The sequence below is a fragment of the Camellia sinensis genome, unplaced genomic scaffold, assembly GCF_055761805.1.
Source record: "Camellia sinensis isolate YWXY unplaced genomic scaffold, ASM5576180v1 Unanchor2, whole genome shotgun sequence".
NCBI lineage: Eukaryota > Viridiplantae > Streptophyta > Magnoliopsida > Ericales > Theaceae > Camellia > Camellia sinensis.
Genome location: NW_028129079.1, coordinates 20,803,346 through 20,817,927, shown reverse-complemented (window position 1 = coordinate 20,817,927; position 14,582 = coordinate 20,803,346). Strand labels below are relative to the sequence as shown.

The 14,582-nt window shown below is 34.7% G+C and overlaps 1 protein-coding gene across 1 annotated transcript; it reads right to left on the bottom strand.

Moving 5' to 3' along the window:
- Positions 1-284: 284 nt before the first annotated feature.
- LOC114293342 (beta-amyrin 16-alpha-hydroxylase CYP87D16) lies at positions 285-3,771 on the bottom strand. The gene is made up of 9 exons (XM_028237384.2): positions 3,218-3,771; positions 2,816-3,128; positions 2,544-2,696; positions 2,161-2,409; positions 1,932-2,021; positions 1,760-1,838; positions 1,050-1,156; positions 732-859; positions 285-614 (listed from the first exon to the last, which is right to left on the bottom strand). Exons 1-9 carry the CDS (start codon positions 3,430-3,432, stop codon positions 521-523), a joined length of 1,428 nt encoding a protein of 475 aa, XP_028093185.2. The 5' UTR covers positions 3,433-3,771; the 3' UTR covers positions 285-520.
- Positions 3,772-14,582: the final 10,811 nt, after the last annotated feature.

The window sequence follows — 14,582 nt, the reverse complement described above, 5'->3', positions numbered from 1 at the left end:
CACATGTAATTGCGCTCCACCTGAACTTGTAAAATTGAGTTGGCAATAGGCATGTCTTGAGCAATGTCGAATTTGGCATTGTCAAAGAAGACGTCAAATTTCTTCTATTTTTATTATTTTAATGGTAAAGACACTATAAATTAGTTTTAAAAAAAATTAAAGTTAAAAAAAAAAATCAATAAAAGACCATATAATATAATTTCCAAAGGAGATGCTTTGCCAAAGGAAAATTTAATTGCTGAATGAAGGCCAACAACAAGAATAATAACAAATTATAGTGCATATTTTCGGGTTAAAGAAAGCATTCATTTATAGATTATAGTACAGAGGAACAAAAAGATTATTAATTGATAGAGCTTAGTTGACAGCACAAACATGAGGTAGCTGTTCTAAAACAATCTCTAGTTACAACTTTGATAACACAAAAAATAAAAGAGCATATAACATAATTTCTTAGTTGAAAGCCCTATATAAAAAGCTTGCAATATTTGAGTCCACGGCAGCCGATCTTCATTAGGTATCAGTTGCTCTTTTGTGTGAGTTTAATGTGAACCCCATCTACAAAGTCCAAAATGGGTCTCCGAACGATCTTTCCTCCCCTAATTTTTGTCCAACTGTTTTTCAAAAGAAATATCACAAATTAAGTTGCAACCCAAACAAGCAGACCAACATTGACCATTCTTTTGTTAACAAGCTTGAGTAAACACTTGGGGAAAAAAAGATTCTTTTACCTATACTTGGTGACCAATACATGGAGAAAAGTGCATACAAACGCCCTAGCGTAATCTGCACCTGCGCATTGTCTCACCCCTCCTCCAAAGGGCATAAAATTCTTTGATATAACAGTTGGATCAAGGTCCTATATGTCGTCAACAATTAAGGAGCAAAATTAGTACCTGTCAATGGCTTCTTTCAATGATCAAGTCTCACTGTTAAGCATAAGATTATAACAACTACTTTGTAAAAATTTACAAAACTCTCAAGCCATCACTTCCTGGAGACAAAAAAGGAAAGGCAATGGTATAAGCTCAAGATGGATTGGCACGCACCTTCCAACGTGATGGATTGAATTTAACTGGATCCTTAAAGGCTTCTGGATTTAATTGATGAGCGGAAGTAACAATCAAAATGTTCCAACCAGCTGGAACTGTATATCCTGTTGAGTTTTTAACCAGTAGACATTTTAATTTCAATTATTTGTAGGTTATATTTGCATGAAGCTGATTAGGGTATTGGGGGTGTTTGGTGGGGTTTTTTTTAGCCAACTTATGACTTCTGGCTTTTAAAAAGTTATTTTGGACTGTTTAGTTAAACTTATTTCAAACAGTTTCTGATTCTAACAACTTATTTTAAGTCAAAAAAACTAATTCTGAGAAACTGCTGACCCCTTACTTCTCATTATCAGCTTCTGCTGTGGACATGTTAATTCACGGTTATACTCTTAGATTTTTTTATTTTTTATTTTTTTAAAAATAGAAAAAGACCCAAATGGACTATAGAAATATTATTATTATTTTTTATGAGAAATATAGACAAATAGTAAATAATAAATATTAAAAAAAAGTTAATTGAAAAAGTTACTTCACAGCTTATTTAACAAACACTACTCAGTAACTTAAATCTATAATCCAACAGTTACACCAAACAGATTAATAGCTTCTGATTAAAGTCATAATCTATAATCTGTTAAGCTATAATCTATAATCTGTTCTAACAACTACACCAAACAGGACCATTGTGATGCAATTATAGTACTTACCATTGAATTTGATATCTTTTGTGACTTTTCTTAGCAGCCCTGGTGCTACATTTCCCAACCTAAGAACTTCATTCACGACCTGTAATTTTTCAAGTACAGTGAAAATTCCAATTAATTAATCCTTCACTAGCAGAGACAAAAACAAATAAGTGAGATGATCATATAAACATACATTAAGTGTAAAAGTCATTGATTTATATTCTTCCCAAGAGAGTGGAGAATCTGGATTCTCTCTGTTTTTAACGATTGCCTCGTTTTCAACCTGACAAAATCAAACGATCACCAATTAATGTCATAATTATATATACAGAAAGAGTAGTCTATCATTGTTCAGCTAAGGCCAAAAAAAATTAAAAAATCAATAACGGTTAGTTAGTTAAATTGTAAGTTTGCAAACGTACTGTAAGCTCCTCTAATATTGAAGGATGCTCCGAGAGCAACTTCAAAGTCAAAAGTATAACAGAAGAGATTGGCTCAAAATTTCCAAATAAAATTCCAAACATCAAATTGGATAGAAATTCGGCTGTTAAAAACTTCTCAGTTTTCATGTCTTCCATTGCTCTGTCAAGGAAGTCCCCTCTAAACTGGTTATCGGAATCGATTCTCTCTTGTACGATATCCTTCAACATGCTTAATAATTCCTTGCGTTCCTAAATACCACCAAAAAAAAAAAAAAAAACTTAAAAATTGGCAACTATTTCAGTGTATACATACATATATATATCTTCAAAAACAAGTCTTTTTTTTTTGGGGGGGGGGGGGGGGGCTGGGAATAAGTAATTACCTTGACGCATTTGTGGAAAGTAGTGCCAGGGATGTCCAAAGGAAAGGACAAAAGACCATGCAATAAGCTTGAAAACTTCTCACTATGTCGCATCTCTGATGATTTTTCCCAATCATAGCCATACAACTGCTTCAAGGTGAAATCAAAAATCATCTGCAATAACCAAACCGAGATATATATGTTATCGTCAATCAAATATCAAACACAAAAAATTAAAGATAATTAATGAACTAGAGATGAAATTAATTAGTTTGGAATATCTTTAAACGTACACAAGTAGCATCATGTTTGACATCAACAATTGGCTTGGTGGACCAATGACGAAGAGTTTTCTGAATGAGTTGTTCAACTTGTGGTAGCAAATTCACTCTGATGCCCTCAACTCCGAAGTGTGTCAAAGTTATGCTTCTAATGTACTTCTGGACAGAGCCTACAGCATATATGGGCAACATGCTCGAAAACGTGTCCAAATACCACAATTCTACGGATTTCCCTTCTTCTGTAATGATGTAATGATTGAATTTTGGGTCGGTTGTTATAACAACTTGTTTACCGGCCACATTAGTTCGGAACACTGATCCATATCTGCACACAAACACATCAACAAAAAAAAATTATTACACTTCAATTACAAAAAAATATATAATTTATTTGGCAAAATTCTATTTAAGTACCTCTGGACTCTCTTAGAAATGAAGGGATGGAGTTCTAAAGATCGGTTGGGAATGAGAAGCTGAATGGTCTCTCCGATGAGAGGGAAGCCCATGGACCCAGGTGGAAGAACACCGTTTTCGCATTTGGGATTCCTCCATTTGCGAACCCAGTGAGTTACGAATATGGTAACCAATGCTACCACAACGGTGGTCACTGCTACTCCCACAGGCAACATATTTTCTGGCTAAGTAGTACTCTTCAGTAGAGTTGTGAGTGTACAAGTAGAAGAAGAAAAGAGAGCACTAGCAATAGTATGGGGATTGTAGATATCTCCCAACTAGTGTTCTTTCTTGTTGTGAGATGATGGGTTATTTGGTACTGCTTGTGAATTTATACTAGTATGGATAGAAGTTGGAACTACCAACCCATAGTTGCATACCCCTCTCTCACTCCCATTAATTTATTGAAAAATTAAATGGAAGGATAACGTGGACTAGCTTGAGTTTCGTGCAGTTATAATCTAAATTTTATGCAAAGGAGGAGGATCTCTTCAGTTGAGATTTTAGATTTGAGGGCGGGGTTTGAACTTATGGGATTTATTACAAGTCTCATTTTAATGATTCGAACCGTTCATTTTGTTAAGCAATTCGTATATTTCGTTCACATAAAAAATTAGATCGATCTGATAACTGCAACTTGTTCAATTTATTGAGTTTGTCAGTACAAAAAAATGTATGATTTATTTTTAAAAATACAATTGTTTTTTTTTTTTTTGTGAAAAATTAAACCAGTTATAATTATCGGATCGACCTAATTTTTCATGTGGACAAAATACAGGAAATGCCCAACAAAATGAATGGTTCGAATTATTGAAACAAAACCCGTGGTGATCCCTACATGCCCAAACAACGCCCTTCAATCCAAAATCTGGACTGAAAAAAATCCTCCTCCTTATACAAAAACATAAATGATAAATATTTTGATTTAAAATAAAAATAACCACAAGTCATAATATTTATATAAAAATTATGTGTAAATATTTTGTTTGTGTGTCATTACTTTGTTTGATATAAAGGTAATATCATGACAGCACCATTAATTAATAAAAAAAAGTTAATAAGATTAACGGGTAACAAAAAAATATCTATATAATTTCATTTGTTTTTATTATTAGTCGAAGTGTGAGAAGAGGTGTGATTTTGCTCAATATTTTGTTCGAGTCTAGTGGCCTTATTTTACAAGTCTTTCGCCAGCCATATGAATGGTCAGACAAATCTATACTGTAGTCAAAAATGACAACAAATAAATCTATATTATATAGTGGGAGACAAATTAGGAATGGAAGGAAAATAGGGAAGCGTGGTTGAAGGATAGTTTGGATGGATGGGAATCAAATAGAGATTTCCCTATTCAAATTTTGTTAAATATATAATTTTTTATTTTCAATAAAAAAATAATTATGCGAAGTTTTATGTTTATAATCATCTTGTAGTATAAAATGATTTTGAATTTTAATATATTGCAACTTTATAAAATGTTATAAAATTTTTTGAAAAATAGAGGGGATCAAAACCCAATTTGATTGAAGCTTGAATTTTTTTTTTATCAAAAAAAAAAAGATCTTTATTTTTTTTATTTTTTTCTCATCCCACACACATATTAAGTAATTATCAAACATAAACTTCGAAATTTATTTCATAATCTACTTATCAAACATAAACTTCGAAATTTATTTCAAGGAGATTATGAATGAAATTTTAGATCTCTGACTTAATAAGGTGTTAGTGACTGGTGTGTAGCTTATGAAAATTGTTTTGGATTTTATTTTTATTATTTGAACCATTCAATTTTTAAAAAACATCAAGTAGAACATACCTATAAAAAATCAAGTTGATCGGATATCGATAGACCCTTCATCAACTCAAATTTGCATATATAAAACATAAATATATAACTATTAAACTGAATACAAATATAAGTTGATGAAGGGTCTATCGATATCCGATCAACTTGATTTTTTACAGATATGTTCTAATCAATATTCTTTAAAACTTGAACAATTCGGATGATGAAAATAAAGTCCGAAATAATTCTCATAAGCTGCACCACAGTCACTGTTGTGCAAGCTGCACAGCAGTGGCTCCAACTCCTTAATAAGAGAGTAATTATCGATCTACTTATTAAAATGATGAGATTTGAAGGGAAATTAAATCCTACAAGTTTGACATAATTGTATTAAGCTTTTTTAAGATTTTAATTCACAAGATACTTAATTTCTTTTTTATCAATAATTAATTAATTATATGTATAAAAGAAAATAATATTGTCACTTCTTTTATATTAAAATACATATTTTACTTTATTTATCCTTGTGTATGCATACTATTTATATTAATTTTAGTCGTTTTAATCTTATGAAAAGAGAAGCCTATCTGATTCTGCCCAACTTATGAGGGTTATTGTATGTGTTTCAAATCTAAAGGAAGGTCATTGTAATTTACTTTATTAAAATTAATATGGTGCAAATAGTAAATTACAGATTTACTCATCGAGTTTTCATATTATTTTTATATTACATCTGCCCACCAAGTTTGACACTCGGTGTCGGTAGCTGGTGGCTTCAAATTCATATTTTAGTACTCAATGATTTTTTTATTTTTTTTGGGGTTTAATAACAATTGATGATCCAATGAATTCATTCAAAATCAAGAAAATCTTGAATATTAGAGTGAAGAACTAACACGAAAATATAAAATAAGCTTGTACGCAAAGACAATCATTCAATATTATTTGTTTCATCAAATTTTCTAAGTTACAAAGAAACAATTCAAAAACAATGTTAAATAATATGGAAACATATGCAAGTAGAAGAACTAATATTTTAATTTTGTAGTCCGCCTTGTCACATTGACTTAGATCCTGTTTATATATTTGAGTTGTGAAGGATTTTATCGAAGGGAATAGAAAACAGAAATCGTGAATCAAATAGAACTTTTATTCACAAATTCTCTCCTTTTTTCTTTCTCCACAAGTGGAAGATGCAAACACATAGAACAATTTTGGTTCAACTAGAATGATACATGCATTTTGATAGGAATTAAGGTAAATATATTCTCTTTTTTCACTTTGTTTCAAGTATATTCAATTATATCCTTTGATGTGTTTTAAGGTTACTCATTATTTTTTCATTTTTACTCATGTTTCAAATAAAGGAAATTCTATGATACACACTCCCTTTGAGGTGTGGAGGGTATATACTATATGCATTTCTAGTTATATGTTTTTTGATATTTAGTTATGACATATGAAAATGTTAGTTATGATATATGTGATATCAATTATAACATTATTTTTGTTGTGATCCAAGAGTTCTTTGGTTAAACTCTGTATGATGTTTGGTTATAAAAAAGAAATTTCCCAGTGATACCTCCTGTGTGAGTGATTTTCTAACCACACTGCCCGCTTAGTAACCAGCTGGAGAGCACCGGCAGAATAGATGGCACCTGGCTGACCTGCAACAGAAAGAGAAGATTCCGGCGGTGGTTCGTCCACCCGGGGGCACTCCGACGATCAAGTCAGTATATCTCTCAAAGATAAATCAAGTGCTAAACTCACAAGCTTGAGTATCAAAAGCATACCTTAGACCCATGGGGGTGCCTCTCTTTTATAGCCAACATAAACCTAGTCCCAATAGAAGCCTAACTTCTATGGATTCAGGATTACTGCTAATTTTGGACTCCCAGTAAGATTAGGATAAACTCTCTAAGAGTCTTATCTAAGTACAAACTGAAGTCTTCTCTCATTCTAGGACTCTTGCCCCTCATCCGCTTATCTCGGATTCCAATATCTTCGGAGGTAACCTCGACCTATCCGAGATGACCTCGGCATAACAACCAGGACACGTGGCACCTCGGCTGACACGTCGGCGTCACCTTGGCCACGTGTTGGTACTCAGAAAATATATCCCCACAACTGCCCCCTAGGTTCTATTACCTCGGCATTCTGAGGTAATGGAACCTATACTGTTCGTTGATCTGTGCCCCTCTGTCCGAGATCAAACTCGCCGACCTCAAAGTTCCCTGGACTTTACTGTCCACTTCTGTAAAGTATCAACCTTCATGCTTTCCAAGCTGCTCGAGATCACACCTCCTAGCCGAGGTTCTTGTTCCATTAATTTGTAAACTCCAAGAGCTTTGTAACTGCTCCACTCACATTCTTCGGTGGGTTCCCAACTTCCGGTCATCTATTTGACTCCAGCGATCTTCATATCGGCGTTCATTTCTCTTGGTAGGTTCATAAACTCTTTTATTAAGCTCAATCTTTCTTAACTCTTCTGAATCCATTTACTTGCCCTCTATTGTCTTCTATTTTCGTCTGTAAGTTTTGAATTGTTTGAACGTTTGGCACTGTTCTTGCCATATCCGCTTTCTGTTGGTAGCATCGCGTATGGGTCATTACTTTTTTGTTCTTCACATACTTACTTAGTGCCTGTGCACTTGGCTTTATTCTTGAACTTTGTCGTCTTCTTGACTCTGACTTTTCTCTTTTTTTATTCAATCCTCTGTCTTTTTCTCTATCTAGCTCTTTTGCTTAAATCTGTCGTTGTTCCAAGCTTTCAAGCTCTGCAACTGTTTTTGTTCCTCTCCTCCGGTGAAGCTTACGTCATTCTGTCATTTGCACATCCGTCGTCAGTCTTCGGCAATTCTCATTCCGGCTTCCCTCTTTCTGGTAAGCCACTGTTCCTCCTGATTTTATTTCTTGTTGCTTTCCAAGAAGTTCTGCTTCATTGTTAATCACCATTGTTGTTTTACCCGTTGTTTCCAAATCATCTTCTTGAATACACACTGTTCACACATCTGTTGATTTCTGCCACTGTTCTTAGCTTGACACACCTGTGCAATCTTTTTGTCTTGATTTCCTGATAGCTTCATCACCATTCTTGATTACGAATTACATTTTTGTTTCTATTTTCTGTGTCTTTTTCCAGATTCTTGCTTTCAATCCTTGCCTTCAAACTCCGAGGTGCCAATCGCTGAGAAAAGCTTTGATCAAACTCTTCGGGAGATCGATGCTGAGCTCGAGGCTGAGAAGGCCGCTGAGAAGTCTTCCCAACTGTCTTCTATATCCTGCCATTGATGCCGAGTAGTTTTGTTTCCTTCTTTTACTCCTTTATGAACCTTATAAAAGGTCTTCAACCTAGCTAACTGCAGTTCAACCTTGTGTGTTTTCTTTTTTTATCTTCTGAGATCTGGGATCTGAGATCTGCTCACTGAGCTCTTCTCTTCTTGGACTTAAGTGCCGAGATCTTGTCTGCTAGAATCTTGGATCTACTCACTCAGGTTGAGCTCTTCTCTTCTCGGACTGACTCATCTAGGCCGAGATCATGTCTTCTAGGATCCGAGATCCAGGATCTGGAATCCGGGATCTGCTCGCTTAGGATGAGTTCTTCTATACTTGAATGTTATCTCCTTAGGAGCACTCATGCCCCGTCTTTGCATCCCTTCTGGAAGGGTCTTCGTTCCTCCGCAGGTATCTATCCTTCCAGACCTGGAGGCCATCTTCGTTGTAGTATCCACTTTGATCTGTTGTCTTTGGTGTGTCACCTTTCTGGCCGACGTCTTTCACTCTGCGACTCTGGTCACGAGTTTCTGTGTTGCGGTCATCCCCTTCAACGTCGAGGTTAATAGGTCTCTCATTCCCAGCAGGAGCGTTGTCTCCAATCTGATCCTTCTGTCCGTCATTGGCCATCTATTCTTCTTTCTTTCATTGGCCATCAATTCTTCTTTCTTTCCCACAGACGGCGCCAAATTGTGTGAGTGATTTTCTGACCACACTGCCCGCTTAGTAACTAGCTAGAGAGCACCGGCAGAATAGATGGCACCTGGCTGACCTGCAACAGAAAGAGAAGATTCTGGCGGTGGTTCGTCCACCCGGGGGCACTCCGACGATCAAGTCAGTATATCTCTCAAAGATAAATCAAGTGCTAAACTCACGAGCTTGAGTTTCAAAAGCATACCTTAGACCCATGGGGGTGCCTCTCTTTTATAGCCAGCATAAACCTAGTCCCAATAGAAGCCTAATTTCTATGGACTCAAGATTACTGCTAATATTGGACTCCTAGTAAGATTAGGATAAACTCTCTAAGAGTCTTATCTTAGTACAAACTGAAGTCTTCTCTCATTCTAGGACTCTTGCCCCTCATCCGCTTATCTTGAATTTCGATATCTTCGGAGGTAACCTCGACCTATCCGAGATGACCTCGGCATAACAACCAGGACACGTGGCACCTCGGCTGACACGTCGGCGTCACCTTGGCCACGTGTTGGTACTCAGAAAATATATCTCCACACCTCCTATGGAATTAAGTTAACATTTAGAGTGCTGCTATTAATACCTTCCTTTCTTCCTTGAACCCCCCACTTCTTTGAACCCCCACCCAACTAAATGAGACCCTTCTATTTTTTCTTTGAACCCTCACTTTAATTCCAACTATACCCTCACTCTAACCTACCTTCTCAACCTAACCATTGCTAGTTCCGACCACAACCTCCACCACTGATGCCACTCTCTGGTCAACTCCAATCCAGAGCCACTTTTCAGTCAACTTCATCGCGACCCCCACAGTCGACCACCCCTAGCCGCTTCAGACAACCTCAATCCAGAGCCGCCGCTGCGAGCCCCTCCCTCTCTCTCTTGCTCACCACCATCGCCTAGCCACCATCGTCGGTCGCTGCTCATCCCAACTCAAATCGCGACGGCAATGAAGACGATTACAGTTTAAGGCCACCGATCGCGACGGCAGCTAGGGTTTGAGGTCACAGATCACAACGGCGGCTAGGATTGAGATCTTAAATCGCGACGGCGATGGAGGTGGCTAGGGTTGGAGGTCACAAATCGTCATTTCCTCGCCATCTCACCTTCAAACCCTATCGACCCAACCATGCGCAGAGAAAGAGAGAGAGAGAAAAAGAGAAAGAGGGGGGGAGAGAGATTGCAATGGCAGTGGAGATCACGATTGCAGTGGAGATCGCAATTTTAGAAGAAGAATAAGAGGGAGACAAAGGTGGTGACTAGCAGTGAGGGGCTGGCCGGTGACCGGTGAAGGTGGTAGTCAGAGTTGAGAGGGGTTAGGGTTAGGGTTTGGAAAATTAGGGTTAGAAGATGAGGGATGTGGGTAAAAGTGGAATTTTATGTTGGAATAAAATTGGAAATAAAAAGAAATGGAAGAGGTGGGGGTCCAAAGGAAAAAGGTAAGTGTTAATAGCAGCACTCAGCATTTATTATAATTAATCCCACAAATATCATAATAACTTACCTATGGTATAGCATTTCCCTTCAAACAAATACAATGTGTGTTATGTATCTATTTAGTTTTTTTTTTGAGAAATAAGGATTTTTATTAAAAAAATAAAAATAATAAGAATGAAACTGATTACACAACCCAAAGCGGCATACACCTATCTTCTTACAAATAAAAATAAATTTAAAAAAAAAAACAACCTAAACACGTTAATCTCTGAGATTAGATCCTATAAGAAGACGACTTGTCCTCACCCTCAAGTGATTATTATATAATAGGGTCACCCAACTATATAATAATAAATTACGAGCTCACATACATGCATTAATTCAGACTCACACTTCAACATGCCAAACAAGCTCAAAATTTTTGTCTTTAATCCAGAAAAAAAAAAAACGTTATCATTTGTTGACCGAAAAAATATATCAAAAATACTCACGTGTATCATATAATTTTTTTAGATTAGAACTATTTAGAATGAATCTCTTTGTAATGATTTTGTTGCAGTAATTTGATTATTTATTTTACATATCTTTTGTTGGGTAAAAAACACAACGACATGATTATTAAAAAAATCATACCAAAAAAATCTTTGGTCTATTTTGGTATATGGGTTAAAAATCAGTTTTTTTATTTTTTTGAGTCATGCCATCTATCTATTTTTTTATATGTTTTGAAAAAAAAAATTTAAAAGCTAGCTTTTAACCTACTTACTAATTCAACCTATCATTTATATTCGACCAATCTCTTTTTTTTTTTTGTACATATATTTTTATCAAATAAAGTGAGCGAGCAGGGCTTCTCTCTATAGGATTTCAATGGTGTTCCAGCAAAACTCCGACAATGCTCTGGTGACCTCTTTTACAATTTTAAAATGTAGATCTATAGACTATAGATACTAAGTGTAGATGTAGCCTTTTATGTTTGAAACAAGGGTTTTTAGTTTTTCTATTTCGATTTTGGCATAGATTTTTAACTTTTTGACACCCACAATGGTTCTCTTTTCTCTCAAGTCTTCTCCTATACCATTGTGGGTGTTCTTCCTCTTCAACTCTAGCTTCTGGCGGCGTCCGAAATTCAGCGGCGACGGTGATGAAGTTGGACAGTGGTAACAGGGATGACGTCGACGTCGACGGTGATGGCGAGTGTTGATGCAGATCTTGCTTGGTTTAATCCAGATCTTACTTTTTAAACTACATCTATGAGAAGATCCATGCTTTTTCCTAAATCATAATTGTTTTTTTGACAGATTTGTTTTTGTTTTTGTTGTTTGACTGTTTGTTTGCCCTTTAGGGTCTTGTTTTTTTTTTTTTTGTAATTTTGTATGTTGTTTGTTTTATTTTAATAAAACTACTTTTCATGTTCCTCAAAAGAAAGAGAAAAAAAAATTAGTTGTTAGATTAACACTTATGGGAATTAGCTTATCCACTCTTGCAAAGAACCAAGTGCTTACCTCCTAAGTCAACTCTTCTTATAGAAAGAGTTGAACCATGACCTTCTCTTTAAGACTAAACCCTTAAGAGAGTCATGGTAGCCAATCAGACTAGGCTTAGTTAGGTCTAGGGGTGGATTTCGACACGTTGGCCCACCCAGCCTGTCTGGCCCAATTCTATTTTTCTAGGATTTGGGAAGATTACTTTAGCTCATAGGGTTGACGTGGGCCAACATTTTCATCTCGAAATATTAATGGTTTAGGCTTAGAATTTATACTTTCAACCCAGCTCAACCCGGCTTGGCCCGTTATTAAATTATTTATTTATTTATTTATAATACATTAAAATATTTTTTTTTATTAAAATCTAAACTTTATTTTTGTTGATTTTATTGAAACTCACATTTATGATCATGTGACTGAATTTATTTAAGAAATTCTTCAATTTATATACAAAAAATTTCAATTTATAATGATGCCAATATATTTATTTAAGAAATATAATGGGTGATTAAATTTAATTATGCAATGTTTTTATTTTTTTAACATATAGCCCGATAAGTGGGTTTAGAATTTATAATTATTTTTTAGACTAAGTTTGGACAAATATAAAAATCCCATATTAGAATTAAGCCCGGTATACATAGACACAAAATTTCTTATTATATAATGTTGATCCAGCCCCACGATTATCTACTCCTAACCGGGTCATATCCAATCTATCTAATTCAATCCATCAAGGAAGAAATAATAATGACTTGACAATATACTAAGAAGGATAGGTATAAATTTTTTCAAAAAAAAAAAAAAATTAATGGGACAAATTACATAATTCAGAAGTATTATTAAATAATATGATTATAAATAAAAATAAAATAAAATAAAATATATTTTTTAAAATCTTGAGTCCCTTAGCTCATCTTTGATATGAATAAGGATGTTTCAACAATTTTGACATGATAAAAGTTGAAACTCCGACTTCAAATAGAACATACAAAAATAACTTTTTAAAGGTGTCAATGTGTACAGATTAAATTATAATTAAAATTAACTTCAGTAGGATGAAGAAGTTATCTCATAAGAGAGGCGGTGATTAATCGGCACATACAAAAGTCCATTTTTTCGTCAACATCGAGTAGAGATCAAATTAAATAAAAATTAATTCCAATAGGACAAAGAGGTTGTCTTATAAGACAGACACATGATCAACTTATTCACACATAACAGACAGGATAATCATGTACCTCAATATTGATATTAAATTTTATATTTGGCTTTTCTCCGGTTCGTGATCAGATTGGAGGGTGTTGTTTGACTTGTGGAGGCCCATCACGAATCCCGTTTTAATAATTTAAACCGTTTAATATATAAAATTTGTCAAATACTATGTCTGTAAAAAATCATGTTAATCAGATATCGATATTACGTGATCAAATCAGTTTTGTATTAAAAAAATAGTCGGTGAAAAAATAAATGATTGACAGAAATCTGATCCGATGAAATAGTTATCGATATCTGATCAATGTTATTTTTTACAGACATATAGTACTCGACGAGTTCTACACATTGAACGATTCGGATTGTCAAAATGAGACTCATAATGGATCCCCACAAATCCAACAATACATCCCAATCCGATCACTGACGAGAGAGAAACCAACCGCTCGAATTTTCCAATCAAAAATTTGAAATCTCCACTCTTACCTAAACAGTTCTAGAATGTTGGTTTCTTGATGTCTTGGGTATGCATAGAAAATGATAGCCAGGCTTTATATCGGACCAAATATTACTATTTAGGTAATATTTAGGTAAAAAGTAACTTTTGAGTTACAAATCAACTCAACTGCAACTTATATTTTTTATTAGGAAAATAAAAACATGAATTTCAACAAATTATTTTTACTTGTAAATTCAACATGGCTTTAGTATTTGACATAGAATATGTAATCAGTCAGAATTTCTGCCCAGCTGCTACTAGGAGGATGATTTATTGTGAATCCTCTGAAGATCTAATTAGTATTCTTTCAATATTGTAAGTCCTCTCTTTCTTGTTCTTTTTTATCACTCACCCTTACTTCAGATGCAGATCCTCTATTTATAGAGTTCCTTCTCCTTACATTATTGTCTTTAGTTTGAACATATTGTATCTTATTAATTTTTCCTCAACTGATGTAACATCTTCTTTTCTCATAATCACCTTTTGACAATTCTAACACAATATTCACGTACTTTGCCGACGCCAGAAACTACTTCTCGGCATACGCTTCCTTGGCCAATGCGCATTTGTGACCCCTTACGATCGGCATCCTTCATGCTTCTTACTTAAGTAATGCCGATTACTATAAGCGTTAATTCTAGTTACCACGGAATATATTAAAATAACATGACAGAAGCAACTCAATTTTAATATTTGAAATAAGACTCACAAAAATAACATGATATTAGCAAATAAATGTGGAGTAATTTGTGTTTGTGAGATTTGTATGTATATTTGTAGAAGATTGTCTTCACTACTGTGTTTGTTCTGAACAACCAAGTTTGGTATTCTGAAAAATAAGTGCATTTCACATTTCATCAAATAAGAGTCAAGTTAAAGATGAAATTTCTATCATTTGAAGAGTTTAAGCAATATAAATGGATATCAAGCAGTGAA